The 22,657-nt window shown below is 39.0% G+C and overlaps 1 protein-coding gene across 7 annotated transcripts in view; it reads left to right on the top strand.

The window, feature by feature from the left end:
* Positions 1-22,657, top strand: part of NR2C1 (nuclear receptor subfamily 2 group C member 1) — a 99,317-nt gene that overhangs the window by 23,648 nt on the left and 53,012 nt on the right. For 4 of the 7 annotated variants that reach the window (XM_054028234.1, XM_054028266.1, XM_054028218.1 and 1 more), the window contains exons 3-5: positions 5,454-5,529; positions 15,390-15,497; positions 22,132-22,362. In XM_054028234.1, coding sequence (XP_053884209.1) covers positions 5,476-5,529; positions 15,390-15,497; positions 22,132-22,362 — 393 coding nt within the window. In that variant the 5' untranslated portion in view covers positions 5,454-5,475. The remainder of the gene's footprint in view (positions 1-5,453; positions 5,530-15,389; positions 15,498-22,131; positions 22,363-22,657) is intronic. The other 3 variants (XM_054028249.1, XM_054028242.1, XM_054028258.1) reach the window with 1 other exon arrangement.

Here is a 22,657-nt window from a genome sequence, read left to right as displayed (position 1 = left end):
TCTGGTGTAGCCGCTCTATGCCAACTGGAGAGAGCTCTCCCATCAACATAATTAAACTGCCCCCAACGAGTGGCAGTAGCTATGTCAGCGGGAGAAGCTCTTCCGCCGACAAAGTGCTGTGCATACTACCATTTATATCGGCATAATTTATGTCAGTTGGGGGCGTGTTTTCACACGCCGAGTGACTTAAGTTTCCCAACATGTTGTGTAGACGTGCCCGAGTTGTGATCAGTGCAGGTGAATTTGTATTTGTTTAAAAACAGTTGTTACTATTTTCTTTTCTTTTTAAGAAATCATAAACTTTTTTGATGGTCTTAGGTTTTATGGAAACTTGGTTTTTTATAAAATTTAACTTTTGGGCCAATTTTAAATTAACATTATCCTTCTAAGTTGTTAGAGCATTTATGGACTTACTGACTGACTTCATGTATCTGGGACATGAAGTATGCAAACATAAACTATTTTTCCTCTCACCCAACTGAAACAGTACCCAAGGATATGGAAATAAATGTAAGTGAAGTGTATGAGATGTTTCTTATAGAACTGCATCTGCAAAATAGTAGGGGCAAAAATCGTGTTGTAGTATCAGGCTATTACTAATTATCTTAAGTAGCACCATGAATTTATCTAGAACTTTGCAAAAGAGAGTAAGGCCTGCCCTTAATATCTTCTTGTCTGCATAAGATAGATTTAAAAATAATTACTAACTAGGGGAACAAAATTTTAGTTTGGGAAGGATGTGGAGTGAGTAGATGTGAGGAAACTATCTAAAGTGCTCAGTCAGTGTGAGAGGAGGAGCAAAGTTGAAGACAGGTGTAGATGAACAGAGTAGTCAGAATTAAAAGCAGAGGAAGGAAGAGCAAAAGTTGAATAAAATGAAAGTAGGACTTTTAAGATGGGGACAAGGAGATCAAATGTGATGTGATAGGCTATTTGAGGGAAATTAAGGAGGGGGGCACTATGGGTATAGCAGCAGGAGAGGATAACTTGCAAAAAGAATAAAACAAATAATAGCTACCAAATATGGTTGGGAAATGGTTTGATATTAAAGAACTCCAGTCTGTATACAGCCAAACTGTGAAATCTAACATTGAAATTGATTTTATGAAAATTGACAATTCACTATGCTAAGAAAGTGAAAATCTACCATAACTCTCTGTAGTGCATTTTGAAAGTTAATTTTGGTAAATCTCAGATGCCAAATTATTATGACCTTTTTGATAATGAGACTAACATGTTATTACTGAACTATGGTATTTTTTGCAACATAGACTTTTTGCAATCTGTAAACTGTTAAACTATTTTGTATTAATATTAAATTTTGTTCATATACACAAATCAATTTTACATAGAGGTGAGCATATGGTGTGCTCCTTGAGTACAATTGGTTGATACAGTTGCCATGAATACACTTTATATTTTTCATTTAGATGCATTGTTTTTGAAGAAGCAAACCTGAGACATGAGGTGTTACAGTCTTTTGTCTGTGAAGTCTTGAATTCAGAATATGTTAGGTTCAGAATGATGTCATTTTATAGTTTTTACATCACTCATCACACATAGCTTAGAGTGAGAATTCTAAATATGTTCTGGCCATGCACATTAGTAAGAAATTTTCATTGTATATTTATAACTGTATTTCACAACAACACCAATATATTCATCATTCTCATCTGAAGTCTGCAAGTCAAATAATGTTTAAATAGCAGGGTTTCATTTAATAACGTAGTTTATTTCAAACTCACACAAAACTCTTTTACATATTTATACTCCAGAAATATAGGACTTATCCAGGGCACTTGAATTTTCTGTCGTGTGCAAGTTCAGTATTTGACGAAAGCCTTTGCAAAGACGAAAGAAGAACTGTCCACTTCCTTTTCATTGCGTTACATTGCTTGAGAACAAGTGCTGCTGAGTTGATGGAGGGTAATTAGCAATTAGTATTCAGTATTTGCATCAGAATGTGCCAGTACTGCAGGCCAAAACATCAAAAGGTTTGGAAGAGAGGTATAAAATGAAGAAAGTTAGAGCAACTATAGCATCTGTTCGTAAATATGACTGACATTATGCTTGTTAGCCTGGAGCCTTCACTGTGGAAAGAATGTAGTCAAGAGTCTTTCTGATGTAGGAATAATGACCTTGGCTTACTCTAGATTTCTTTAGGAATAAGAATGCAGAAGATGTGATAGCTGGTAATCATGACATGGAAAATGTTGATCACTAAATAAAAAGTTTAGCTTTCAGGAAAAACGTATTCTCCACTTAATTTTACTAGGATAGTTATTATTGATGTGTAAAAATTGCCTGAACTATTCAATATGAATTTTTCTAATATGCTGTTTTTTAAACTAGAAACTCAATGGAATAAAACTCTCATTTAAAATTATGTGCAATTTCTTGTTCACATAAACTCTGCCCACTTGGGTAATCGGTATAGCATGCTAAAGCTTTTTCAGATATTTAAAGTGGAACAGTTAATTTGAAAATCATATTTCTTTTAAAATTTTGTGCATTTCTACAAGTAACACCTGAGACAGTGGATTTCAGTGTGTTTACTCTGTGCATCTGACAGCAATTTGTGTAAAGTAAGTTTCAGATTTTCCCATGTATAGTCGGTTTCTGCCTTGAAGAAGACACCCTCAGCCATCAAGAAAAGAGAAGGAAATAACTCCTATTTTTTTAGGAAGGATTTTAAAAATCAAGGCAAACTGTATAAAAGTGCATTATGGAAGCTTGATTTTTTTTATATTCAATTATTTTAAAAAATTCAAATTAAATTTTTATATCTTCATATAGAATTTATCTACATTTTTTAAAGATTTTCCTTTTGTGCTACAGTTCCAATGTAATGCCATTTATTTGAGGGCAAAATCTTAACTTTAAAATTGCAGTCTTGTGGGAGTATTTTTCAGATTCTTAATAATGTATCATTCCTTAGAATATTACATACATATATTATCTATCGGGAGAGACCCAAAAAGATTTACAGATTATGGGTGTGGTTCAGGCACCAGAGCCCTTTGTAGCAATTCCATTAACTTCAGTAGGAATTCATGCAAAAAAATTTCTTCCATTAGGCTCTTCTATATAAAGGACTCACTTTTACACTAAAGTCTAGCCAAATATGGAATGGCAAATTTGACTATTTTAAAAAAGAATCCAGTTTCTGATTGCCTTTTTAATAGTATGTTCTGATTTTTTAAAATTAAAATCTTAAGGGTTCTCCAGCAGGGAAGAAACGGACTGAAAAGTGCAGTCAGATGCACAGTAAACAAACGGTTCTCTAATCTCAAGCCGGTGCATTGGTTTTTATTTATGGAATCAGTTACACCACTTCTGGCAGTCCATGTACTATTTTATTATGGAGAATATTTTATTTAAAACAGAAAACAGCAATGTTTATATAGGACCTGACTTGAAAAACACTGGATTTTGTGATCCAGTTTCACTGTGTGTGTAATGTGGATAACATAGTTGTCCTTCAGAGGAATTGAGACAAGCTATTAATGATTGTAAAATGAGGTTGTTATTTTTTTTTAAATACACATCGAAGAAGTTTGGATTTGTTTTCACTCTTCTCTCCTTTGTACCTAGTAAGTTTGCTGGTGGTTTAGAAGTGTTCTGCAAAGTGAAAACATGTTTCCATTTTCTTTCTTCCTTTCTGTCAGCAGAGCTAGATATGCTAGAGTGCGTGCTGGTGGGGGTGGAGGTTCTCTCACTATTCAAAAAGGAACAGTCTATTTAACTTCAGGAGTAGAGTTGGCTTGGTCATGATACAGTGCCTCTGGGACAGGGGATGTGATGTGGTGAGATTGCAGCCAGGATATAGGGGAAGTGAGAAGAAATAACCTTCATGTCTTAAGCTTGGTCTGTACACAGTTTTAGTACTGGTATAATTATTTGGTATGAGGTGTGATTTATTTATCTATCTAAACCAAAATAGTTAAACCGATAGAATTCCTTGTATGGATGCAATTATACCAATATAAAAGTACCTATTATCAATGGTTCTTAACAAGGGGTATGCATACCCTTGGGGGGTACACAGAGGTCTTCCAGGTGGAGTACATCAACTCATCTAGGTATTTGCCTAGTTTTACAACAGGCTACCTATAATGCATTAGTGAAGTCAGTACAAACCAAAATTTCATACAATGACTTGTTTATACTGCTCTATATGCTATACACTGAAATGTAAGTACAATATTTTTATTCCAATTGATTTATTTTACAATTTTATGGTAAAAATTAGAAAGTAAGCATTTTTTCAGTAATAGGGTGCTGTGACACGTTTTTACTTTTATATCTGATTTTGTAAGCAAGTAGTTTTTAAATGAGGTGAAACTTGGGGGTATGCAAGACCAATCAGACTCCTGAAAGGGATACAGTAGCCTGGAAAAGTTGAAAGCCACTGCCTTATACTGTGTATGTTCAGCTTATTTACTCTTCCTGTACAGGAGTAGCTATAATGGTGTAAAACACCTTTATAGCAGGACAACTGTATCCACACTAAGGAGGTTATATTGTTTAACTATACTAATATTAGTTAAAGCAGTACAACTTTTGAGTATAGACGAGGCCTCAGTATAAGTGTATTGGCTAGGTACATAAAGCAGATTCAATTTCACGTGCTCTATAGACTTTAATTTAGATTTTGACATTAATTTAAACAAGTGGTTGCGATGCTTCATAACTCTTATGCACTGCACCCTTCTTACATATTGACTAATGTAAAGATGTAGATATGTGCCCAAACCACCCTTATATATGAACATTTAATATTACATAACAATGGTTTACACTGTATAATGATCTCAGTTTTGTCACTACTTTGCACACTTCACACAGATGAGGGGAGCAGACTTGAATCTCAACCAAATTTCTGCTTTTTAAAGCATACTGTGGCTACTAAAGCGAATATGGTATTGGCATCATCTTGTTCCACAGATCTGTTTTCACCTAAGAAGTGTCTTCTTTTAATGACAAATATACATTTTTAATTACTCCTGTTAGTGCTGCTAAACCAGTACAACTTCAGCATAGCAAGCTATACAAGTTGACTGGTACAGCAATGGAAACATTGGCTTAGTTCTAACTGAGTAAGTTCTTAATTAGATCTTCGGTAGATCAGAATTGATGGTAATGATGTAAAAACCAAAGAGAACACATTAGTACTTTGAAATCTTGCTGTGAACTGTAGTTCTGCTGTAATAAAAAACCAAAAGTAACCTAAGAAACAGAAAAATTATATGAAAGCCCTTGAAACACAAACATGGAACTATATGATGCTATTTCTACAGAGTCATGTTTAGAGCATAACCACACTTTAAATTAGTTGCTGGGCTCACTTCAGCAACTGTGGCTATAATTTATTTATATAAATAATATTTTCCCCCCAGATATTTTCATCTTTAAGGTTCTAGATGTTAAGAATCTTCTTCTTTCTTTGACAGGAAATTCTGGTGATTAAAGATCATGGCAACCATAGAGGAACTGGCCCATCAAATTATTGAACAACAAATGGGAGAGGTACATATACATGTATATATATTTAGTCCTATTTGAGACAACTTGGACAATAAAGCATAATACTGATATGTAAAGATCAAAGACACAAGAGAGAATGGTCTCTAGTGGGCCCCAAGCTACACAAGACCCTCCCATAGAAGATTAGCAGGAACCCTTGTTCTTGCTATCTTCATATCATGATGCAAGACTTGCATCTTTGTCAAAGCATTCCCCAAAGAAACTGAGCTTAAAAAAAGTAGCAGTATTTTCAAAGGTAGAAATCATTGACTAAATCAGTGGTTGTCATCATACAGCTGTTAGTCATATGAGGCAGGCTTTCCTCTCTTCTAGCATCAAAATTGCATTCTGCATACAGTGTCTGAATATTACAGTAATAGGTGCTTTTAGAAATGTATGAATAGATAGTAAAAAGTAGTGTTGTCAGCGTGTGTGTGTGTGTATAAATATAAAACACTTAAGGATTCATTACTATATGTTCTGTTCAAAATCAATACAAGTGTGGTTATAAGAAAAATATATAAAAATGGCACCTGTTTACTTGAAATTTCTGCTCTTGGTTAATTTAGATTTGTCTTACTTTACAGTCAAGTGAAGTATTCCAGGTGATTTCACATTCAATTCATATCAGTTTTAACATTGAATAGAAAGGTTTTCCTCTTGGATTGCTAATTTTATATATGTTCTTATGCTACCTTCATCATTGTAGTATGTGTGTGCCTTCCATGGTGCATTAAGTGGCATGAGTAACATCTGTCGTGTGGTTTATCCTTTCTCTCATCCTCTTCGGAGGGGTGTGGGTGTGTGTGTGTGTGTGTGAGAGAGAGAGAGAGAGAGAGAGATTTTGAGGGGTGTTGGCTTATTTTTGTTTGACGGTACACCCTGGCTACATGTTTATATTAGAAAAGGCAGGTTGAAGAAACACATTGCACTTTGGAGTGGAAGGTGGTGAGGTTTGATTTTAGCAACTGTGGGAGTTTATTCCACAGTCTTGGCCCAGCCCCTGAGAATGCTCCATTTCCTGAACAGACAGGCTTTATATGGTAGCAAGTTCCCTTATGTCTGAGGGATGGAGCTGTTGACCTCAGTCTTCATCCAGGTGCTTTAGTCAATCTTTTAGATATCCTGGGCCCAGGCCATTGAGTGCCATGAATTTAAGGATTGAGACTTTGCATTTGACTCCAGAATTCAGTCAGTCTGTGAATTTTTAAAAATTTAAAAAAAAAATCTCTCATCCCTGACTCATCCTTTTCACAGTAGCAATAGTTTATATCCAATTCAAAAACAGCAACAAAAGTCAAACTCATACTCAACAGATGGGGAGAGAGAGAGACAAGCAGCGTGGCTGGCTTTCTCCTTTTCTTCTTCTGTGGAGAGGCCACTTTAATTAGAATAACAGGCCCTATTTGCTCTTCCTGACAGAGTCCTGGCACGCTATTCTGTCAGTTCTTGTATTTTAGTTTGTTTAGTAAGAACACACCTGTCTTCCTTTATCCCACAGTTAGAGGAAGGGAAGCAATTGTGCTGTTTGCACCACAGCTAGTAACCTCTTTTCTTAAACTTGTGTGGGTTTGATTGCTTTGGTGTGCAAAATAGATGGAGCTTATTTCTGACCCCCGACGTATTATCAGTAGGTCCAAACAGGCTTATACATTGCTGCTACAGCTTCCCTTTGTGAAGACAGACTTCTAGCATAGTAAGCAGGTGGTGCTGAAAACATTACTTTCTAGAGGATTTCCAGATACTAATAACTTAACCTTTTATTGTCCAGTTTTTAACTACCACTGTTAGATAAAGTTATTGAGAAAGTGGTATTGGTGCCAATATAAAAGAGCCTAGATCTACTGAAGAAGCTTCAATTATGTCTTGATCTCGTTGGTGTATCTGACTAGTATGGAGACTGTGCTGTCATCTATGTCTGACTACCCACTACCAGTGAATGACACAAGTAAAATTTTCTTATGCCCTTTTAGACCAGTCATCAGTTTTAATAATATTGATCATAAAGTGATCTACGTGCAGAGTTTTGTGGTGGTTGATGGAAAGGATACTCTGTGGGTTGTTTCTCTGAGAGATCTCAAAGAGTAGCTGGGTATTTGCTCTTCCTCCTTAGGGTCACTTGCATATGAGACTCAATCTTGTTAACTTTCAATGTGTATTTATGGTTGCTAAGGGAAATAGTAAGACGGTTCATCCCTGTACAGATGACACTTGTATATTTTCCTTTTGTTATATCCAGATGCAGCAATATCTATTGTTTTTCCAGTGTCTGAAAGAAGTGAAGTAGATGGGAACAAACTGGCCTCAGAGTCAGTGCCAACAGGTGGAGGGAAATATCTTGAAGAGTGAACTGCGTGCTGAGTACACATTCTATTTTTGTGTACACTCACCTTTGCCAATATAGTTTGGAATTTGGGGATTATATAGATTCCAACGTTGTTTTTGGATTTTCAGGTAGCAGCCTTTTTCATCTATAGCTGAACTACAGGATGCAGCTATTCTTCTCTCTGGTTATACTTATGCTGGATGCAAGTTTGTGACTTGCCCTTGGAAACCATATTTGAAGCTGCATGGAAGTTGAGCCAGTAATTCCAATAGCACTTGTAATTCACATGAACATTGATGAAATAATTTTCACTGAATTCACAAGCAAAATCCAGTTTGGGGTATATGTGCGCAAAAGAGACCTTTTCGCCCTACTTTTAAAGAAAACTAAGGATATTCACAGACCTGATATTTCATTAAGATACTGGAGTCACTAATAGCAGTTAGGGTAGTAACTAGATAGTAATTATTGTTCATAGAGCATTTTAGAAATGAAAAATCTATTAAGAGCATGATCTTTGGAATAGATTGCAATGATGTATTTTGCAAAACCTATTAAATATATGCAGATTAGAAGCAAAAGAAAGTTTTTTTTATTTTTAAAAATATTCCTAGCTACAATTTAAGATTACCTATATGAAGCATTACATAGAGTGTACCGTATCATAAATCTTCTGCCCAATACTATCCACTTCCTACCAGGAATGAGGTAGTTCTTATCCCCAAACCATGGTCAGGTATTTCTACCAGTCAAGAATTTGCAATAGCTCTCTCTCATAATCTGTGGAGCTGTAAAGTAATTACATAGTAGTTTATCCATTTCCTCATGTGCTGCCAAATTCCAGTTTCAGTTAACATCTGTGAAAGCAAATAAGTATCCACCACAAACATGTAAAACTTGATATTTAACAAATACGCTGGTTACACTGTGACAAATAGTATTTAATGTTTTTGTTAGTACATCCATGAACAATATAAAGTTTCTTTCAAACGTTTAAACTCATACTGCTGCACGTCAATAATTAGCAGTTTCATCTTCTTTAAAGTGTATCTTTGAGAGCTTTAAAGAAACAACTGTATTTCAGTCCTGGAATAAATAATTCTGTAGCCACAGCATAGGAACCATCATTGCCAGTATGAGAGAACATATGGAGAAGGACCACAGAACACTAAAAAGAAAAGTCTAGAGTAAGAAAGGTCTACACAAGGTATCAGAAAAGCACCATCTGCCTGTAAATTACCACCAGTACAGGTCATTTAGAGGGTATCTCAGAAAATTTTGCCTGAAAGGGGTCTTTTCTTTGCAATCATTATATAAGTCTAAAATATTATATATTTGTATTCTATTATAATATCAATAATGAACCCTCTCATTTCTGCTTGAAATTTCTTCATTGTAGTCTTTAGCCAAAAAAGTATTTTGGGAAGTCTGAAATTAGAGAAAGTGTTTAATTTATTGGAGGCTGTAAAGGGGTTTTCACTTTCGTGAAGTCTGACTTTTTTTGTAATGCAGTATTGCAAAAATGAGTTGGTTTAGAAACTTCATTTTTTATTTATTCCGTAATTCTAGGAGAAATCTAGTGAATAGAGCTATTTTTATTAGACTAGTTCAAATCTTGGGTATTGCTATTAACTATAGAAATGTGAACATTCGAGAGTTCCTGGCAGAGTTTATAGACTCATTGATCAGTTTTATGGAGTTTACAAGCTCTGCAGACACACAACAGAATTTGTAAACTGTATAATCGAAATAATTCCAGTATGAAGATTTGGAAAATCAGCAGTGATTGTAAACTCTTTAAGACAAATAGTTGTATGCAGTGGTGTTATGGTCATGTCAGTTTTAGGATATTAGAGAGACGAGACAGATGAGGTGATATCTTTTATTGGACTAACTTCTGTTGGTGAGAGAGACAAGCTTTCAAGCTATACAGAACTTGACTGGTCGCTTAGAATTTGTACTAACTACTTATGCTAAACCAGGGGTCAGCAACCTATGGCATGCATGCCAAAAGCAGCACGCGAGAAGATTTTGAGTGGCACTCACATTGCCCGGGTCCCAGCCATTGGTCCCGGGGGCTCTGCTGCCACCCTGGGTCCCGGATGCTGGCCCCACTCAGCCTGCTACAGGCCCCAGGTCCCGGTCCCAAGTCCCGGGGGCACTGCTGCCAGCCTGGGGTCCTATCGCTGGCCCCCTGCCACTCGGGTCCCAGCCACTGGTCCTGGGAGCTCTGTTACCATCCTGGGGTCCCAGACGCCAGGCCGGGGCTCTGTTCCTGGCCTCAGCCTGGGGCTCTGCAGCCACCCCCAGCTGTGGCCGCTGGCCCCAGTCTGGGGCAGTGAGGGATGTAGACAGGGGCAAGAGGGATGCAGACAGGGGCAAGAGGCAGCACCCCCACCTTAAAAATTGTTCCAGCGCCCACTGTACTGGGATATTTTTAAATCCTGATTTGCTGCTTGCATCCCTATCCCGTCATGTGGAACAGCACATTGCGTTTGACCTTGTGCGTGCTGTCTGTCGCGATTTTTTTTCCCCACTGTAAGTTGAGGGGTATATTTGACAAAATGTCAGCTCCTAAGAAAGCAAAGTTAGATGTCCGTTCATTTCAGCCTTCTTGGACAGACACATTTGGATTTATTCAAAAGAAGGACCGTGCTATTTGTGCTTTCTATTGTGAAAATATTGTTTGTCGCACATCAAGTGTTTGATGACATTTTCAAACGAAGCACGAGAAAACCTTTCTTGAGGAAGCAGACAAGAGTGAATTGATCAAAAAGGCAGTAGCAGGATATGAGAAGCAAAGCAGTGTTTTTAAATGCTTAAGTGTAAGTAAAAATCAAGCCACAGAAGGAGGTTACAAGATTGCACAGTGCATTGCAAAAAATGGTAACCCATTTACAAATGGGAAATATAAAAGAAGTTTTTCTCAGCAATTCGGGAGGTTTTGTTCAATGATTTGCCAAATAAATATGCATATGTAGAATAAAAGAACTGCTTGTCTCTGCCAGAACAGTTGAGAGACGCGTAAACGAAATGGCAGAAAACATTAACGAAAAGCAGACGACTGCATTAAAAGAAACAGCAGTGTTTAGCGTTGCAGTTGATGAGAGCGTGGAGATAAACGACATTCAACATTTGGCAGTTGTTGCAAGATGCTTCTGATGAAATCCAAGAGGAGCTTTGTTGCCTAAAACCCCTGTATGGCACAACAAAGGGAGGAAGATATAGCAGAAACTTTTGTAAACCATTTTGAAGAATGAGGGGTTGACATCAGAAAAATATTTCGTGTGACAACAGATGGTGCTCCCGCCATGGTCGGAAAACAGAAGGAATTTGTAAAGTTACTTGAAGATCAAATTGGCTGCCTGACAGTCAAATTTCACTGTATCATCCATCAAGAAAACCTGTGTGCTAAAATTTCTAATTCAGAGCTTAATAATGTGATGAATACAGTGGTGCAAATTGTGAATGTCCTTGTTGCTCGATCTGCTTTGACTCTCAGACAGTCTCAAGCACTGCTAGAAGAGATGGACATTGCTTATAATGACATTCAACTTCATCGGAACTTTTGGTGGCTAAGTTGTGGCAAGGTTTTGGTGCGCTTTGTAAACTGTTTTGATGCAATCAAGGCCTTTTTGTTGGAAAAAGGACAAAACTACCCCAACTGGATGATGACAAATGGTTGTGTTAGCTCATGTTTCTAACTGATATCACTGCTCACCTAAATGAACTCAACCTCCATCTCCAGGGTGCAGGGCAAATGGGTTTGGATCTTTATGAAGCCCGGAAGGCATTTGTTGTAAAACTAGCAGTTTTTTCTTGGGATATTCGAACTTCAGCTTTCCACTACTTCCAACACATAAAAGAGCTATCGACACATTGCACTGTCAGTGTCAATGAGATTGGAATGTGCATGCAAGAACTGGAATCAGAATATTCTGACAGATTTCAAGATTTCCAGCGATTTGGCCCAATGCTTTCTTTTCTAATTAAACCTGAAAAGTTCAACGAAAGCGACTTGGATTTGGCTGTATTTCAGTGGATGGGTGTTGAAGATTTCGAAATGCAGCTCATTCAGTTAAAAAGCTCAGAATTGTGGGCATCAAAGTTTGGAGATCTGCGGAGTGCACTTAAAGCTACCGAGAGAGTCTTGGGGCCTCTATTCTGACCTGCTGGACATCCCTGCCAGTGAAATTTAACTGTTTGAAGAAAATAGCGTTTGCAATGCTTTCAGCATTTGGATCCACATACCTGTGTGAATGGGTATTTTCACACATGATATCTGTCCTCTGTCCCTTTTGGAGCTGGTTAACAACTGATCACTCAGAAACCTGTGTGTAGCTTAAAGTATCCAAATACATACCAGACATTGGAAAACTCAGAAAGGAAAAGCAAGGGCAAGGATCACAGTAAACTGATGAGATCTGCATTTTAATTTAATTTTAAATGAAGCTTCTTAAACATTTTAAAAACCCTATTTACTTTACATACAACAATAGTTTAGGTATATATTATAGAGAGAGACCATCTAAAATATTAAAATGCATTATTGGCACACGAAACATTAAATTAGAGTGAATAAATGAAGATTTGGCACACCACCACAACCCATGCTTTAGAGCCTACAAGTCCACTCAGTCCTACTTCTTGTTCAGTCAATCAATAAGACAAACAAGTTTGTTTACATTTACGGGAGATCGTGCTGCCTGCTTTTTATTTACGTCACCTGAAAGTGAGAACAGGCGTTCACATGGCACTATTGTAGCCAGTGTTGCAAGGTATTTACGTGCCAGATATGCTAAACATTCGTATGCCCCTTCATGCTTTGGCCACTATTCCAGAGGACGTGCTTCCATGCTGATGATGCTCATTAAAAAAATAGTGCTTTAATTAAATTTGTGACTGAACTCCTTGGGGGAGAATTGTATGTCTCTTGTTCTGTTTTACCCGCATTCTGTCATATATTTCATGTTATAGCAGTCTCGGATGATGACCCAACACATGTTGTTCATTTTAAGAACACTTTCACAGCAGATTTATAGAATCATAGAATATTAGGGTTGGAAAAGACCTCAGGAGGTCATCTAGTCCAATCCCCTGCTCAAAGCAGGACCAACACCCACTAAAATATCCCAGCCAGGGCTCTGTCAAGCCGGGCCTTACAAACCTCTAAGGATGGAGATTCCACCACCTCCCTAGGTAACCCATTCCAGTGCTTCACCACCCTCCTAGTGAAATAAACGAAAAGAAGGTACCAATGTGAGATTTCTAAAATTAGCTACAGCACTCAACACAAGGTTTAAGAATCTGAAGTGCCTTCCAAAATCTGATCAGGATGGTGTGTGGCACATGCTTTCATAAGTCTTTAAAAGAGCAAACCCTGATGAGGAAACTACAGAACCCGAACCACTAAAAAGAAGAAAATCAACCTTCTGGTTGCATCTGACTCAGATGATGGAAACCCATCGTCAGCATGTCCTCTGGAATGGTGGTTGAAGCATGAAAGGACATATGAATCTTTAGCACATCTGTGATGTAAATATCTTGTGACGCTGGCTACAACAGTACCATGTGAACTCCTATTCTCACTTTCAGGTGACATTGTAAACAAGAAGCGGGCAACATCTCCTGCAAATTGTAACCAAACTTGTTTGTCTGAACGATTGGCTGAAGTAGGACTGAGTGGACTTGTAAGCTCTAAAGTTTTACATTGTTTTATTTTTGAATGCAGTTTCTTTTGTACATAGTTCTACATTTGTAAGTTCAACTTTCATGATAAAGAGATTTCATTACAGTACTTGTATTAGATTAATTGAAAAATACTATTTCTTTTGTTTTTTACTGTGAAAATATTTGTAATCAAAAATAAATATCAAGTGAGCACTGTACACTTTGTATTCTGTGTTGTAATTGAAATCAATATATTTGAAAATGTAGAAAACTTACAAAAATATTTAAATAAATGGTATTCTATTATTGTTTAAGAGCACGATTAATCATAATTAATTTTTTTTATCGCACGATTAATCGCAATTAATTTTTTTAGTCGCTTGACAGCCCTAATCATAATTGAATTGTGCCAAATAATTGTTTAAACCATCAAAAGTACTAGAAATAGTTAAAGCCCTGTGTTGTATACATTACACTTGACTTAGTGTATGTGGAACTTTCACCAGTCCAGTTAGTATTGTGTTTGTTTGTTTTTACTTTAAATTCAAATTACTTTACATTGCCTCCAAATTTTAAATTTAATGTGCTGCAGATTTTTATACTGAAAATGAGTAAATGACTGGAAGAATTTGTCAGGGGAAAGCTGAGGGTTATAACAGCTGAGTAGAGAACAATTGGCACTCAAGGAGATGTGCAAGGTGGCTTTGATTTTTTTATTTCTGGGAGGCAGTTGAGGAAAATGGTATTGGAGAGGGGATGCATCTCGTCTTTCTCTACTACTTTTGAGCAGAAGCAGGTGCCTTAAAATTTTGAGGGGAAGAGCTGAGTTTCTGTTTCTTAACTTCTTGAATTGTTGGAAGTAAAGAAACATCAAATTTGGAGACCTACATGATACAGAGTGCACACATGAAGTAGGATATCAAAATTAAGATGGCAAAAGGTAAAATACCATTATTTTTTCCCCCTCTCTCTCTTTACTCTTCTTGTGGTGTCTCTTGCTATCCTTCTCTTTTGTTCTTTCTTGTTGTTTCTCCTTTTCACTGCTTTAGCTGACAGCTGAAGAGAAACGGAATAACACTGTGCTTCTGCATATAAGTGCTTCCATCAGTTCCACTGAACCCTTAAATTAAAAGTGCTTCCATGCAAAAGCATGTCCCTACTATAAAATCATAGAATTGTAGTACTGGAGGGGACTTCGAGAGGTCATCTAGTCCAGTCCCCTGCACTCACGGCAGGATTAAATTTTATCTAGACCATCCCTGACATAGAATGAATATAAACAAATAACGCAAGTATGGAGGGGCAAAATTAGAAAGGCCAAGGCACAAAACAAGATTAAACTAGCTAGAGACATAAATGGTAACAAGAAAACATTCTACAAATACATTAGAAGCAAGAGGAAGACCAAGGACAGGGTAGGCCTGTTCTTCAATGAGGGGGGAAAACAATAACAGAAAATGTGGAAATGGCAGAAGTGCTAAATGACTATGATTCATTTATAGCTATCCATTCTTGCAGATACCAGCTGGAACAAACAAGAAAATAAGCAGCTTGATTAAAGCAGCTTGTATTCCGTATGTGTTGATCGACAATTCATTTCCCCCAGTCATGTTTTGCCATAAATATATTTCTGACTTTTGGATCCAAAATTGTGAAATGGCTTTAAAACTGTGGAACCAGTAGAACTTTCTAACGTACAAAAGCTAGCTAGTAAAATTAGGTTGTACTCTGCTACATTCCCAAACCGTACCAGTGTCTCACTTTGAATAATATTTTGCTGACACATCTGAAGCTGGTCAAACCTTAATGTGGCACAGCAGTATTTTCACATAGCTGTCATTCCAATTATTGATTTGTTTGTTTCTAGATTGCGCATTCCCAAGGAACTGTTACTCAAACACTAATGGATGGGACAGCACAAAGAATACAAATTGTCCCAGCGGATTCAGGTCTCTCTTTACCACAACGCATACAAGTATGTTTAATCTAAAATATTTTGAAAGAATCTGTGAACTACTTTACTCTGCCTGTTTTTGTGCACCCTTCCTTTTGTGAACATTTAATGATCTCTTCTAAAATGTGAAAATTTTACCCAGTGGGAGACTCCTTCTGTGTCTAGTGGAGATGAAGGACAATAGGGGTGGGGCTTCACATTGTTTCTTGCTTTCTAAGATGAAGAGTTGCATAAGAAGCACTTACCCAAGTGCTTTCTGTGTCACTCTAAGGGCTTGGCTACACTTGTGAGTTAGAGCGCATTAAAGCAGTCCTGGGCGCCCTAGCTTACTACCCGTCCACACTGGCAAGGCACATATTGCGCTCTGACTCCAGGGCTAGAGCACTCCTGGTACTCCACCTCAGCGAGAATATTAATGCTTGGTGCGCCTTGGCTGAAACACCCAGGCGTCAGTGTGGACGACGTGTTGCATTACTGCGCTCTTTCCAGCTTCCGGAAATGTCCCATTATCCCCTTAAGTTAGGGTGACCAGATGTCCCGATTTTTATAGGGACAGTCCCGATATTTGGGGCTTTTTCTTATATAGGCGCCAATTACCCCCCACCCCCGTCCCGATTTTTCACCCTTGCTGTCTGGTCACCCTACCTTAAGTCAAGGGGCCACTCTTGTCATTGTTTTGGAATCACTGCAGGAATGCGGATATGTCCTTTGAAAGTTCCATTTCTGACAGCCGGCATGTTTATCTGCTCTGAGACAAAGCAACCATTACTGTGGAATGCTATGTGTGAGAGAGAGAGAGACCGGGGGGGGGGGGGGGGGGGGGAGGGGGAGGGGGAAGTCTGCTGCTGTCTGAATTTATAAGACAGTATGCTGACATGCTCTCAGCCCCCCAAAAACCCACTCTCTCTCTCACCACATACACACAACACGCTCCCTGTCACACTCCACCCCACCCCACCCCATTTGAAAAGCACGTTGCAGCCATTTGAATGCTGGGATAGCTACCACGATGCACTGCTCTCTGTGGCCAGTATCGGAGCTGCTAATGTGGCCATGCCAGTTCACTTGCAGCTGTCAGAGTGGACAGATTGCAGCGCTTTCCCTACTGTGCTCCAGGAAGGCTGGTTTAACTCAAAGTGTTCTACATCTGCAAGTGTAGCCATGCCCATAGTCTCCTTTAGCCAGTAATTGAAATGATATGGTTGGAGTCCAAGCTGGCTACAAAAAAGCAAAAGGGGTACCTAGTCTCTACTCCAAGAGTTTACCTGTTGAACACTAAAGAGGTGGTTCAAGCCGTTACAAGCCATAACATGGTAACATTGTTAAAAGGCTGAGTTATTTTTACATTTGGTAATTCAGCAGATAAGTTTGAAAGGCTCTGTGGTGTATCTTTGGAAAATACTTGTAGATCATAGCAAGAAATATATTTTTCTTTATATTATCAATACACCATGAAAATGTGTTATTGGCCCACTTTTAAACTGTATTGGTAGGGAATTTTTTTATTGGTTACACTGAGAAAAATCCCCCACCTGAGTAGAATACCTGATAGTGTCCATATGACATGTTCCCCCCTCCTCCCTTTTTGTATTTCACCTTAAAATCTTTTTTGTAACTAATTTTCTCTGTAAGATGCCATATTGCATTAAACACATTCAATTAAAAATGTGGCTGCTAGGGTCATTTTCCTTGCCTGTTGCTCTGACTGCAACACTCTCTTCAAATTCCTCCACTGGCCCTTCCTTCCACTGCATTTTGCCCTGTTTCTTGTCCTAATCCTTCAAGGCCATTCACAGCTCAGTCTCTCTCTACATGTCCTCTTTTGTCACTTATTACATCTGCCCCTGCTTCCTCTGCTCCACGAACAATACAAGCCTAACTACTCATCTTCAGCTGTCTCTGTGCTATCTTCCATGCTAGCCCTTATTCATGGAACACCTTTCTTAATTAATCCATAACCCTCTGCTCCTTTCCCTCTCTCCTTAAAACCTGCCTTTGTTTTTATGCTCATGTAACGTGATGTCCCTAACTTGGTTGTCAGCATTAGAAATTGTACCTGGGACGACACCAGGGGAGGGATATCGCAGTGGTTTGAGCATTGGCCTGCTAAACCCAGCATTGTGAGTTCAGTCCTTGAGGGGGCCATTTAGGGTACTAAGGTAACAAAAAACTGTCTGGGGATTTGTCCTGCTTTGAGCAGAGGGTTGGACTAGATGATCTCCTGAGGTCCCTTCCAACCCTGATATTCTATGATCTACTGCCTGATCTAAAATACTAGTTCTGTTATCTCAAAGCCTGTAGCAGACTCATAAACCTCTATTGGTATTTGAACCTAGAGGGTCAGGTGGGCTTGGACTTGGGTGGCTAGCCTGAGGCACTGCCTGTGCAGCAATGTGCACAGTGCTGTTTTTAGCGCACTAGCTCAAGCAGAGCTAGCATGAATCTGTCTACCCGTGCTGGGAGTCACGCCTCCCATCTGTAGAGTAGTCATCCCTGTGTGGTTCATCCACTAGAGATAAGGCTCTGTGTTTGTCATGGAGATCATGGACTTTCCCTCACCTCCATGACTTCTGCAGCAGCTGGTTGCCTGGCCTGGGGGCCGCCTGAGCAGCTGGGGCAGCCCCTAGGCCAGGCTCACCGGCTGCTGCTGGAGCAGTCTCTCCCCACCCCAGCAGCAGATTCTTGGGGGGGGGGAAGCTCAGGGCTAGCTATTGGGGTGAGGCGCAGTGCTTACCGGGAGGGGGAGACTCCCCTCCCTCAGCTCCTAGCTCCACGTGCTGCCTCTGCTGGCAGGCACCGCCCCCGCAGCTCCCATTGACCGCAGTTCCTAGCCAATGGGAGCTGCAGAACCGGGGCTTGGGGCAGAGCGGAGGCAGCACGTGGAGCTCGGGAGCCAGGTAGGGAGCCTGTCCCAGCCCCACCAACCCTCCCCCACAAGCACCTGCAGCGCCCATCCCAGCCATGCCCCCCAGTACCTGTGGTGCCCCCGCGAACCACACCCTCCCCTTCCCATCCCTGCCCCCCCCCCCAAGTTTTCATCGGGGGTGTATAGTAAAGATCATGACAGGTCATGGGCTGTGAAGTTTTGTTTACTGCCCTTGACCTGTCCGTGACTTTTACTAAAAATACCTGTGACTAAAACGTAGCCTTAACTAGAAAGGAACAGAGAGCCACACTTTGTAGGAGTGAGTTATGCCTCCAATAAATCAGTCAGCCAGTACAAGTTTGGTTGCGTGTCATGTTGGGGGCTTGGCGGCGAGGGGGAAGAGGAGGGTGGTGTTTAAAAAAGTTAAGTATTTTCTGTAACCTTCAAATTATACAGTAGCTATTTAGTGTAGCTGGGTGATGTTCTTTTTCTGTCTCCCTCACCTCTTCCTTTCTCTGGTTTGTCACTCTCACTTGTTGCATCTTCTCTCTAATTAGACTGTAAACTCTTTGGATCAAGGACGGTCTCTACTATATGTTTGTAAAGCACCTAGCACACTGGATTCTCTAGGTAGTACAGCAGTACAAACAATAATTAGTAATAAGAAATAATTGGAGCTAGTTGAAAGTAGTTTTTTTCCATTGAGAAATGAAGTTTTGTTGAAATTGAAATGATCTGCAGGAAAGTGTCAAATTTTGGTAAAATCAACAGGCAAAAGTCCAGTTGTTTTGTTTTAACGTTATCTGTTTGTTTGGTTTTACTTATATAAAAATATATATAATATAATAAATAATGTAATACAATATAAAAAGCTAAATAATGTTTTTACACCCTTGAAATACCATAGAAATGAAATGTTTTGATTGTCCCAAACTGAAATTTTTAAGAATTTTCATTTTGTGAGAAACTTCAGAAATTTTTTTTGAATTGTCAGAATTTCCCGTGGGATGGAAATTCTGGTTCCCAACCAGCTCTGTAAATAATATGTCAAAATAAAATAAATTGTATTGAAATAATTCTTTACATTTGAACACATTATTGCCTAAAACAGGCACACTGAATGACTTATGTATGTTGCTAGTTTATTCATAGGCCAGTTTCACTGATGGGTTAAAGTACTGTCCAAATGGAATCTAAGGTCTCCAAAGAGAAAATGTTGTTAAAAAGCAGCTTGAGACTATAAAAAGCAGCCAAGAGAAATTTAGGCTGGAATACCAGAGAGATGTGTAAATGAAACATTACATGAGAAAACATATATTTTAAACATAAAACAATGAATAATTTCCATATTTAATTAAATGAATACAAGGGCAATGTTCAGTTTCAAATAATTAAGAAATATGTTGTTATTGAACTCTGACAAATTTACAGTAGAGGACTACTGTGTTAAGGTTTTATTCTGGTTATTAGATGTTCAGGTCATGATACTGCATATTGTTCTGCTAGGGTGGACTCCTGCACCCAAGCAGAGCCTCATTGACTTCACTGGAGTTCTGTGCAGTTGCAAGGATCCCACATGGAATAAGTTGTGGGAATGACACTTTTCATTATTAAAACTATCCTTTTGTATAATACATTTTTCATTTGCCAAATGTTTAAGGAGTCAGGTTTGCAGAGGGGAGCTTTTGTCTAGACTTAGTGTTCTTGTGTAAACATTAAAGTAACATATGGTAGAAATCTATTAAAGTACTGATCATCCAGTGAGATCTGCCTGGACAGATCCCTGCACCCATGTGGAGCCCTATTCAAGTAATGGGGCCATATTCACAATAGCAATTTGTGAGTTAGCAAGTTGGTAACAAAAATAGAGGAAAAAAGCAAACATGCATCATAAAATGCACTTCTGTTCATTTATTTTGTCGGCTGTAATTCTTTATGATGATGCTTTATAGCAGTGGTTCTCAAACTAGGCCTGCCGCTTGTTCAGTGAAAGCCCCTGGCGGGCCGGGCCGGTTTGTTTATCTGCCGTGTCCGCAGGTTTGGCCGATCGCGGCTCCAACTGGCCGTGGTTTGCCGCTCCAGGCCAATGGGGGCTGCAGGAAGGGCAGCCAGCATGTCTCTCGGCCCGTGCCGCTTCCTGCAGCCCCCATTGGCCTGGAGCGGCGAACTGCAGCTAGTGGGAGCCGTGATCGGCCGAACCTGCAGACACGGCCGGTAAACAAACTGGTCCGGCCCACCAGGGGCTTTCCCTGAACAAGCGGCAGCCCTAGTTTGAGAACCACTGCTTTATAGGATACTAATAAACGTACTTAGTAATGTAAAGTGCCTACCACACCTTTGGGCACTACAGAAATAATGCTGTAGTATATTGTATAACAATAATAAAATCCTAGCAATAATAAGGCCGCTTTTGTAAATTTTAAGTTGTTTATTACTGTGTAAGAATTGAGGAACATTGCAGATTTAGATAACAAAATGAAAACTTCCCAATTACCTACCATACCCCTCGCCCCCAAACACACATGCACCTTTTAAAAGTATGGAAATAAACTATAAAACTAAGGTCAGTAAATATTCAAATACACTCAGTCTCTTAAGTAAACATGATACACATATTTGAAAAACAATGTTAATCCTGCACAGATTTGTAAATAAGTGTTTTGAACTTAATGGGTTGTTGAATTAGCTTTTTCTTTAGAATTCAGTAGTATTTTACTGTATCTAAAGTTTAAAGGTTACAATCAAGCTAGAGGTGTCTATGCATAGCCTTCACGTACAAGGCTATAGATCAGTGAGCGCTTCTCTACTCCTGTGCACTCGACTCAATATTACATGGCACAGTGGATGTCCCCCAGCATCACATAGCCTTCTGAAGAGTGAAAAATGGGGATGTATAAAAGTGTAAAATTTTTATTTATATATATATACACACACACACACACACACACTCAGTACCTCACAGGTGTAGGTCCTTAATGATTGTGTGTGTGTATATATATATATATAAAATAACTGCAGTTTAGTGAAGGGCAAGTCAGTGAGGCTCTACTACAGTCTTTATTTAAAAATAGAAAAGAAATGCCGTAATGATGCTGTTGATCTGTTCTTGATTGTCAAATGAAGAATAAAGCAAAAGAAGTTGTTTTTGTTTGTCAAACAAAGAAAAAAAGGTGGCAAAGAGAAGGGTTAGTGTTCAGTTCTCCTGCTTCAGTTTGATTTTTCTCTATGTGGGTGTAAAAGTGTTAAACTAAGGTATAGTCAATTGAAATAAGATTGTTCCTTGCCCTTATTATTCTAAATTAATGAAGCCAACGCTGAAGTGTACAACGTGGGATTAGGCTACGAAGATAACTCATTAAGGACCTACACCTGTGAGGTGCTGAGTGTCACTTTGTGGTATGCTGTGTTCTCAACTCCCATTGAATTAAGTGAGAGTGGAGGGAGCTCAGCACTTCACATGACTGATTGAGCCTTAACATTTATATCCATATTTTGAACACTTCATAATTCATAGCTGTTAGGATCTGAGGTTTTTGTTTGGCCCTCTGTAAAAATATGGGCCACTTGCAAAATTTGAATGTGTATTCGGGTTCAGAGTTCAAACACTACTATAGTTTGGGGATTTTTAGATTCAGGGTTTTTGCTTGAATTTAACTCATTAAGAGGCCCAGTCCTGCAACCACAGAAGTCAAAGGCAAAACTTCCATTGACTATGATGGTGCAAGATGGGGTGCTAAAAAAAACATTAACTTGAAAGACCATAACAATTTGAGATAAATGTATTATCAGATTGTCACAGACCAGCAGACGGGCCAGAAGATTCAGATTGTTACTGCACTTGATCAGAGCACAGCAGGCAAGCAGTTCATCTTAACAAATCATGATGGCTCTACCCCAAGCAAGGTGATCCTTGCCAGACAAGATTCCACTCCAGGAAAGGTTTTCCTAACAACTCCAGATGCTGCAGGTGTCAACCAACTGTTTTTTGCATCCCCCGATTTATCTGCACAACACATCCAGGTAGAGAATCCACTTTATTTCATAATATTAATTCAGATGGGATAGGACAGGGGTTCTCAAACTGGGGGTCGGGACCCCTCAGGGGGTCACAAGGTTATTACATGGGGGTCACGAGCTGTCAGCCTCCACCCCAAACCCCGCTTTGTATTCAGTATTTATAATGGTGCTAAATATATTAAAAAGTGTTTTTAATTTATAAGGGGGTCACACTCAGAGGCTTGCTATGTGAAAGGGGTCACCAGTACAAAAGTTTGAGAACTACTGGGATAGGAAGAGATGTTTTTCTTTCCAAATA

Source organism: Malaclemys terrapin, chromosome 1 (assembly GCF_027887155.1).
Source record: "Malaclemys terrapin pileata isolate rMalTer1 chromosome 1, rMalTer1.hap1, whole genome shotgun sequence".
NCBI lineage: Eukaryota > Metazoa > Chordata > Testudines > Emydidae > Malaclemys > Malaclemys terrapin.
The sequence above is the reverse complement of the archived record's forward strand: the minus strand, read 5'-3'. Positions and strand labels throughout refer to the sequence as shown.